This window comes from Gymnodraco acuticeps, unplaced genomic scaffold, assembly GCF_902827175.1.
Source record: "Gymnodraco acuticeps unplaced genomic scaffold, fGymAcu1.1, whole genome shotgun sequence".
In the NCBI taxonomy this organism is placed as follows: Eukaryota; Metazoa; Chordata; class Actinopteri; order Perciformes; family Bathydraconidae; genus Gymnodraco; species Gymnodraco acuticeps.
In genome coordinates this window covers 4010837-4020821 of record NW_022991154.1, presented here as the reverse complement: position 1 = coordinate 4020821, position 9985 = coordinate 4010837, and the positions used below count along the sequence as shown (strand labels likewise).

Here is a 9985-nt window from a genome sequence, read left to right as displayed (position 1 = left end):
AGTTACTTTTTTAACAATTCTGTGAGCCTGATTTTTCTTACATTCTCCAACAGAAAACACAACTCAGCGTACTTTTAAGAAATTGATCTTAATAGTCTTTTCCCCTTATAAGGCAAACATATGTTTTAAGGCTCTGGACAAAAATGGCTATTTTGATTGTAAAGGTTGCCAATCCCTGGGTGTAGTTTCAATGTTTGCACATGTTTATTCAAGTGTATGAATGACATAGAGCAAGTGAGATGGCCAGTGGTTCTCAAACCTTTTACACAGAGTACCACCTCAAATTATATTGGGCTCTCCTAGTAACACCATCATAGACCTTTCTGGGTACCACCGAGATAAAGGATTTAATATGACAAGCCATATGATGCTCTCATTTGTTAGTGACATTCCACATGCAAATAAAACAAGATAAGATGGTACTTTATTGATCCCAATTTGGGATAACATTTTTAGTTACAGCAGCATAAGGGACAAAGCATTTTATAATGAATTAGAAATAAGCAAGAAAAATAAAGAAAATAAAGAAAGAGGAAAATATACATGTTGAGTTTGGCAGGATATTATATATATGATATACATAAATATAAGGCATATGGAATATTAATGTTAAATATTAAATAGATTATATATGTGTAAAATGTACAACGTGGTTATATTCAAGAGAAACTATGGAGCAGAGAGTTATCTTCCAGCCAGAGGTGATTTGTTGAGTTATGGCACTGCGGAGCTGCAGCAGTCTGTTGGAGAAGGAGCTCCGTTGACTGTCCAGCTGCAGGTGGAGAGGATGGGTGGGGTTATCCATGATGGACAACAGCCTGTTCAGTGTCCTCCTCTCCACCACAGCTTCAAAGGGGTCCAGCTTGATGCCGATGACAGACCCAGCTTTCCTAATTAGTTTATTGATCCTGCTGGTGTCACCGGCTCTGATGCTGCCCCCCCAGCAGACCGGAGCAAAGAAGAGGGCACTGGCCACAACAGACCGGTAGAAGATCTCCAGCATCTTACTGCACACATGGAAGTATCTCAGCTTCCTCAGAAAATAGAGTCTGCTCATCCCCTTCTTGTGCACAGCATCAGTGTTGATCCTCCAGTTCAGTCCGTTGTCTAAGTGCACTCCCAGGTATTTGTAGTCCTCCACAACAGCCACATCCTCTCCCAGAATGCACAGGGGTAGAAGAGACGTCCTCACCCTCCTGAAATCAATGACCATCTCTCTGGTCTTGGCCACATTCAGAATACTCACAACATTAGGCTGAGGTTCATCTTCCGCTCTTCTTGAAGTGGTTGTGCTTCTTGTTGCTTCCGGCTAAAATAAACATAATTAAAGACATTTTGAGTGTTTAAAATGTGCTGTAATACACAACACATTATTTATTCCTAAACTTGCAGAAAGAAAAACTAAAGTGTGACATTTAATCACATATTTATCAATCAATCTTATACACCTTGAATTCTTGTTGGCCAATGATACATACCCTTTGAAGATGAGCTGGGAAATTGAATACTGTTGGCACAACACCATCTTTAAGCCGGACAGTCTGCCCCGTCCTGTCAAAGTCCTCACTCCTGAAGTACTCACTGCAGAGCAGCGTCCTGCCAGAGGAAACAAAACCGTCCCTTCTTAGGGCGAGTTCCCACTGCCTCCTCCTCTCTCCGGTTTTGGGAAACCTTAAAAACATGAGAAAGGTAGCCAGATATATAAATTATTGTCAACATTGTCCGCCCTTCTTTCCTTTAACATTAAGGGTAAGGACAAAAATACACACCGAAATTATCATATTTTTGGGGTAATTGTATGTATGTAATGTATGTATACTTTAAGAATAAGACAACCACACTAAGAGTAATAAAAAAGGTGTCCAAAAGAAACATTACATAATTGTGTAAAGAAATGGTAGCAACATAGGCGGCGCATGAGGCTCAGGTTTGGGAAGGCTAAATAACTTCTTTTTTTATCTGACGCTGCCCGCCTCCGGCGTTTATAGAAAAGAGATCAACTCAGTGAAAGCACCGCCTGCTGACCGATCAGAGCTCAGTGTGCGGAGTTTAAATATATCAAGTCATATTACAGGATAAAGGAAATACAGTTTAAACTGCCGTATGCAGAGAAGACGTCGACGTGTCGCACTTATCATTCATATCACACTGATATCACATCATCAATCAGATCATCGATCATATAATATCACAATATTTCCTTATCTGAGTCAGCTTCTCGAGCCGTATCTGGCCGTGCAACACTTACATTGTCACATATACTGTATGCAGACGTATTATTTTAAGCAACACATTAAGTTGACGAAACACTCAACTCAAATGTAATTAAAGTCAGATCCACTCGTGTCTTAGATGGGGCAGTATCATAAACAGGGTTCTTACACCTTTTCCAAAGTCAAATTCAAGCACTTTTCAAGCATTTTCAAGGTGCATTTTCAAGCTTTTCAAGCATCTTACAGCTGTTGTAAATTACACATGTATATACACATACTCAAATGATTATTTCCCTACCTCACATTAAATCAGATGTTCGTTATGCTATAAACAACCAAATGTGTGTTTCGTGATAGCATTCTACATGAGGATGAAAAATTAAAGAAAAGAAAACTAAGTTTAATATTTCAAAATTAGTGATCTGTACGTAGACTAGGCCTCCCATATAACCTGTCTGAGCCAATATAAAACAATCAGCCAAATAACTTTTCAATACATTATTGATTACTATTGTTGAGGTACTTGGCAGTGAACATAAGTCAGAGGTAAATGGTATACTTTTACTCCACTACATGTATTTAATACCTTTAGTTACTTTACAGATGTGGATGAATGATGTGAAATATAGTTCCACCTGGAGTAAATCCACAAGCTACCCTGCAGTATGCAAAGTCATTCAAACTAGCTGCACCTTTACCAGCTTTGAGAACACTTTCATGATCAATCATTATAAAACATATCATATATTATGAAATGGACCAATCTGCACAATGACTACTTTTACTGTTGCTACTTTCACTATATTTTGATGATAATACTTTTCTACTTTTACTTGAGGAACATTTTGAATGCAGGACTTTTACTGTAACAGAGTATTCTTACACTCTGGTACTTCTCCTTTTACACAAGTACAAGATCTGAGTACTTCTACTTTTACTCAAGTACAAGATCTGAGTACTTCTACTTTTACTCAAGTACAAGATCTGAGTACTTTTACTCAAGTACAAGATCTGAGTACTTATAATTTCACTACAAGATCTGAGTACTTGTACTTTTACTCAAGTACATGGTCTGAGTACTTATTCCACCTCTGGTAGCGTATTAGTCTGAATTGTAGCCACAAAATCACGCAGAGCTGCATAAAAACAGACTCACAATGGTAACAAGTGTAAAATAATATTTACAAATGTGTACAATGATTTGTAGGTAATTTTGACTACTCAAGACACCTGATAAATACATCTTCAAAGGAAGACTGTGTTCATTCTACAATTACATGGGATAAAGCAAAATGTAGTTTTACTTGTATAATACTTCAATTTTATATAAAAGACAGTTTGTTTTCATCTGTTTTCAAATAAACAAAGTATTGGCTTTCAGAATATTAAACTTGTTTCGTCAAATTCAGATGATAAATACAACTTTGAAGCTTGTAACGGCATAATTACAAGCAGAGAACGGACTAATGTAACATCAAAGCAAGCATCACAGCATAACAACAGCCGGTGTTTCTTGTACAGCTTGGTGTTTCCCCGGTACACAAAAATGACAAACACAAACACACACACACACACACTCGCGAGCTTCCCCCAGATCAGTAATACAAACGAAAATGTGTCTTCGGGTCAATGTGACTGATTTCGATAGATCAAGTCACATTTGGTTTAGGCACGAAACATACTACCAGTAGAAATACATTGCTTTCAAAATCGCTCTGTGTCGAATCAATAGATTATATTTCGTGACTATAACACGAAATGCTGTGAGTGCTTCATCCTCTGAACACCACAGGATGGCGACTGTAACGCACATAACATAGGTTATGCTCCTCTGAAATGATTGTCCCCTGCAATTATTATTATCTCTCAATCGAGTTCGCTATTCAGCTCGCTAACGTTAGCTTAAACAAACGTAACATGCAACGTTAGCCTAATCTAAAATGCTCTACTACGGCGTACCTTTCATGTGGCTCGTCAGCGCAGACTCTCGCATCGTTATTTTTTGCAAACTTTGCAGGAGGCTACTCGTGGGCTTGACCCTCGTCTTAGCCATGGCTTGTATTTGTCTTCTGCTAGCCAACGCTCGTTGAAACTGCAACCTCCTGGCACACAGTCATCTATAACTCATCAGAATGCCCAGGTCACACGTAACACAAACACTTGCAGGTCGCGCGCATAGCGCGGGAAGCCGCAGCGGAGCTGTTTTATGTAGAAGCGAAGCAATTATTTTTTTTTAATCTAAAAAGCGAACTATTCAGTCAGACAGCCATTTATTGTAAAAGTAAAGCATTTACATTTTCAAGCACTTTATCTCAATTTCAAGCACCATTCCCAAAATTCAAGCACTTTCCCAACCTTGAAAACACCACGTCAAATTTCAAGCATTTTCAAGGATTTCAAGCACCCGTACGAACCCTGCATAAAACTGTTTTCAAACACTCGGTAGTTTATTTTTTAACCAGTTGTTCTATATTCTCCTTGCAGGTGCAACTATGTGGCTCGTATCCTGGATTATATGTTTAAGTCATGGATGGTTAAAGTTCATATTTGTCTAATATTAGTTTACTTTTCATTAATGAAGTATGACGCTGCGCTCTCAGTACACTTGTCCCTGTTTGTGATTGGTCAAATGTAGCGTGAACGCGTTCTCAGCTGGAGAGAGAAACCCTGGCTTGATTCACCGAGTTGATAACCAGCTTCGTGGACCACTTAGCGAAATCTCATTTGTTAGGGTTAGTTAAGATAACTCAAACATATCCAGGGTCTGTTGAACTGGCTTCGTACAGGGCACAGGTGGCTGCATAGCAGCGCTAATATCAAAGACACACACATTATACATTATATTTTTATTTTACCAGGATGCAGTGACACAAATATTTGGGAAGGCTTAGCCTTCCCTAGCCTACAGCACCCGCCGCCCCTGGGTAGCAACATATTCTAAAGTTAGAACGATTAACGAAGCACTTTTATACTAATAAAGGACTGGATTACCTAAAGCCAGTTGAGTAGCACTTGAAATGTTTGGCTCTATGAAACCTGATATACTTATATGATTCTGTTTTCTTCAAGGTTGTGTCTTCCTGGTCGAATGTACTTATTGTAAGTCGCTTTGGACAAAAGCGTCAGCTAAATGCAATGTAATGTAATGTAATGTAAAGAGGCTGGGTCAACATCAATCTTGCAATACTATTATCTCACATAGCCCCACTGATCCTGTGTAGCAGGACTTGTAATGTACATACATCCACTAAGTAATTAACGATTATCCTAATTATAGTCATAATATTGTCATATCTTACACGTGAAAGGTGATTCCACGGGTTCTTGTTTGCAGACTGCGGCGATTAGAGCAGCCATAGGCTGCACAAAAGTCAAGCATAGTCAGGTACTTCTGTAAACACAAAGCCAGCAATTTCCTGTATCATAATGTATCTAAAAATGTAAGATGTTTTTAACAAGCCAAACCACTTGGAAGAAATCATGTGTAACTTAAGTTATGTTGAAAAGAAAAAGCAGTTATGCCTCTCCCACTGGTGTAAAGTTGCTGGGTGAACTTCTTAATACTAGGTCTCACACACAGCCTCTTGTTATTAGCCAGCTAATAAATACAACCACATACACAAAGAAAAGCTGCAATTTCAACATGTCCAAGCATCCTGTATCATAGCCATGCTAATAACGTTTATAATAAACAAAACCGTTTGTAAATCAGTCAAGATTTCAGCGATTTAAGAGTATTTGTGTGCAGATCACTCACCTTACAACAGCTACCATAGCGCGTACCAGAGTAGCTGTTGACTGTAGCAAGATGGCGGCCGGTGAGCTACGCTGGAAAATCTCCCATGAGCCATCTAGTGTTTATATATATATCTATGCGTACAGCAGACAGTAGCTAGCAGTTTTCGACGGACACAGCCCACTGAAAAATATATTGTTTTATATCAAATTAATGTATATTACATTACATTACATTGCATTTAGCTGACGCTTGTATCCAAAGCGATTTACAATAAGTACATTCGACCAGGAAGACACAACCTTGAAGAAAACAGAATCATATATATATTAGCTGTACACTTTACGAATATAATAGTTTTTTATGGACAACTTTACCATTCAATCTCGTCCAACTGATTTTGCTGCCGTCACTGCTCGGCTCTTGGCAGTTCAGGCATTTATCAAACCTGGCAACCCCGGGTTTCCTGGCAGCTGTCAATCAAAGTCCAGTGGCTCCGCCCCAAAGTGCCAGAAACTTTTCACGCGCGCGTAGACAGACTCCGCGAGGCTGACACTCCCGCGAGCAAGCAAGAGGGCTGTCTCTCTCGCGAGCGAGCGCAGAGCCGCTCGCGGGGGTTTAATCTGCGCGCGAGGGTCATTTTATGCGCGTGTAAAAGCACATTTTCCGCTCGTGAGTAGCTTGTTTTACGCGCGAGAATATTGACCCAAATCTGACTCCATATTGGAGGCCAGATAAATCATGTCTGTTAGCGGGCATACAAATGAGTCATCGCTTCGCAGCTACTGGGCTCCATCTCTGGACAACAGAAAGATGTGGAGCAACGCGCTTTTTGCCGGTCCGGGACACGCCAAACGGCCACTGGAGGAAAGCTCTTCCGTGAACACCACAGCACCAACTGCAAAAAAGTCTGGCATGGAGTTCATGAGTTGTTTAAAAAATTGCACGTTTAATGGCAGCATGAACATCCACCTTCATTCTGAAGCCAAAATGTTAAATATGTAAATAAATAAATAAATAGCCTAATTCAAGAATTGTTGTCAATAAATTGTTTTCAATAAATTGGTTAATAATATATTATTTACTATAATTATATCAATAACTGTAAGCGGGGAAGCAGGAGTGTTCGATTGATCGGCTCTCGTTACCAAGGGAACTACTTTATAGGAACTACTTTCTGACGGAGATTAACTCAAGCAGAAAGTGAAGGTTTGGGAGCAAATTAGCCCACATTATGAAATTATTTTACGATATTGTTGATTACAATGATAGTTTGTGTTATAGAATCGCAATCATACACTTGAGGCCGTTCTTTAACGTCATTATTGGTACGACAGTACTGCGGCAGGACCGAGGCGCTTGCGCCGAGGTCCGTACGCCTGTACTGGAGTTAATTAAACAGACATTAAACAGACATTAAGCTTCCCAATGGTGTGGTCTTCGTTTTGTGAAAAATATGATTACCTCACATACATAGCCGCGGGAAGTAGGGGTGCTGGGGGTGCTGCAGCACCCCCTGTTGGCGAGTAGTATACATTTTAGAAACTGAGTGACCACCTAAATAAAAATGATTAAACTACATAAAATAGTTATGATTTTACTTAAAATTAGCTGTATACAGTAGCATATAATAGTCATAGTATATATTTGTATATATCAGGTGGCTTGAATTTATTTTCCAAATAAATAAAATCCGAGTCATCTAGGTCGTAGGTCCTGGGAGAGTGACGTAATTGACGCGACACACACACACTGCAGAGTGACAACTTTCTAGAATGGCGCAAAAAAGGATTTTGGATTTTTTTCTCCAACAAACAACCCAATAAAAAGAGTGGACCACCAGCTACTCCTCAGCCCACCACCTCTACAACTAGAGTAATATGACACAGAAGAGACTGACACATCTGACTTTAATGCATGTCCATAGTAACATTTTGGACAATGTGGATGTATCTGCTCTAATGAGGGTCTTCATTAGTGCCACCCCAGGCTACATTTGGAGTTTGTGAAGCCCCAACACAAGGTAAGACGATATTTTTCCTTTAATGCTGCTGCCGCCGTGCAGTGTTTTGCCTTGTCAATCAGTTAAAATTGAATTCATAGTTTTATTAATATTGTAAATAATATTTTCTGACTATTTGTAATGTTATGTAGGTTTGTAAGACCCATAGTTAGCATGTGGGCATGTGCAGCTGTTGCTAAGTGATGTAGGTCTATAATGGTTTATTAAGCCTAGTTAAGGCGAGACACCCCAGGTGAATAGGGTAATTTATCCAGTTAATTACCTACAATAAGGCAATTGTTTCTTATATTACAAGTTTTCTGAATATGCAAATGATCCATTATCTCATTAAATTTGCGCATATTTTAATACATTTCAGGAACCGAAATCTGAACTTTGGATAAAGCCAGGTTCAAAATTCTTGTTTCATTTTGTAGTCATATTAGCATCTAAGGCTTTTACTGAAGGGATTTTGGATATCTCTTTGTATCACTCCATAAATCAGAAAATACTGTCAATAGCCCTAAAATATCAATTTTCGCCATGTTTCTAGCCATGTAATCTTATATAATTCAGGCTATGAATGATATATGAACAAACCCTTCTGTAAAAGCCTTCATAATATTGATAGGAATATAACTGGAAGGTTTGGTGTATGTAAGTGCAACTGAAGTGGACATTTCGAACTCAGAGTAGGAGAAACAACTCATTTTGAGAAAACAACCTTTAAAGATTGCAGTGAGGCGCTAGCTAAACCCTCCTGTTCTTTGGATGACAGCTTGCGCCTCGACGCACTCCGTGAAGGTGTTTCATGTTCGGGGTAGTTTGGTTTTTGTATAATCTTGCTTCGTGCAAGTGACAATTGTTGTTGTCTTCTCTGTGAACGTTTTTTCCCCGTTCTTTTGCCATTTTGAGATTTACATTTCTAGCGGAAAGCTAACCAGAAAGTGTTTTAGCACATCACGTGACGCATCTGAACGAATCACGTTGTCAGAAGTTGACACCAGCCAATGAGATTTCGGTTCTTGTTTTAAGACCCTTTTGTACTTTCACGATTGGTTGCTGATACAAAGGAAATGACCATATTTGGATCCGATGAGATTGTGCAGGAGAGACGGAGCTTTTCCAACGATGACATTGTGCAAACAGCGGTCGCGGTACTTTATGTTACGTTAGAATGCTAACTTTTGGTGAATTTAGGAGAAATCTACAGACGCAAATAGACAAACTATAGTAAAATGAACACTTAAATGTGTATTTAGTATGTTTTCCTTCCAAAAGCCTGAAAGAAAACATGTTATGGAATCAAAATAGCCCAACATCTCAAAATTGACCAGTGCATGAAAAACGATGTTTTTGCCTGCCGTGTCTCGCCTTTAACAAACAATTGATGCGGCTTGTATCTCTCTCCCCACTTTTGGCAGCACCCCCTGAGCAAAATGACTTCCCGCGGCTATGCTCACATATGTTGTTGCTGTTGTTGTCTTTTGTGATAGTTAAATCCTGCCAGCCATTCTTTCCTCCTCTCTGTGTCAGTGGGGAAACCTTACATTCATACTCCTTTCTCTGAGCGATTGGAGCATCCTCAGGCAGCACAGCAAACCATGGGGGAGACGATATGCCAGGACAACACGGAGGAAAAGGCACAGACAAACTGCATGCATGCTATTCAATGTTTAAATAAGTAATGTCTTCTTTATGACTTTCAGAAAGGACAGGAGACCGACAGGTCAATGATTGTCAACTGACAGTAAATAAATGGAATTCAATAGATTACTTATGTCCTCAATTACAAGGGTATTACTGAAACCACCATGAATTAAAGAAATTGTAGAAATGAATCTAATCTGAATTTTGAAACCTTCCTTCCCTCCCTCTAAATATATCAAACATTAGGAAGTGATGCTCCTGACTACCATTCAAGTTTAAGAACATTATTTGTTTTAAACAATTCAAAGCAATAAACAACAGCAACAGGCTCGTTAACCAAGGCAACGTTAGCCTAACATGTATATGTTAACAGGTAAGATAGCT

General features: G+C 39.2%; 1 protein-coding gene across 2 annotated transcripts; it reads right to left on the bottom strand.

Moving 5' to 3' along the window:
- Positions 1 to 596: 596 nt before the first annotated feature.
- LOC117560578 lies at positions 597 to 6112 on the bottom strand. Of its 2 annotated transcripts, none has more exons than XM_034237501.1 (3): positions 5971 to 6112; positions 1479 to 1671; positions 597 to 1309 (listed from the first exon to the last, which is right to left on the bottom strand). In XM_034237501.1, exons 1-3 carry the CDS (start codon positions 5985 to 5987, stop codon positions 626 to 628), a joined length of 894 nt encoding a protein of 297 aa, XP_034093392.1. In that variant the 5' UTR covers positions 5988 to 6112; the 3' UTR covers positions 597 to 625. The 2 variants fall into 2 exon arrangements, with proteins under 2 accessions (XP_034093392.1, XP_034093391.1); XM_034237500.1 differs by lacking the exon at positions 5971 to 6112 and adding an exon at positions 5513 to 5604.
- Between the last annotated feature and the right edge of the window lie 3873 nt (positions 6113 to 9985).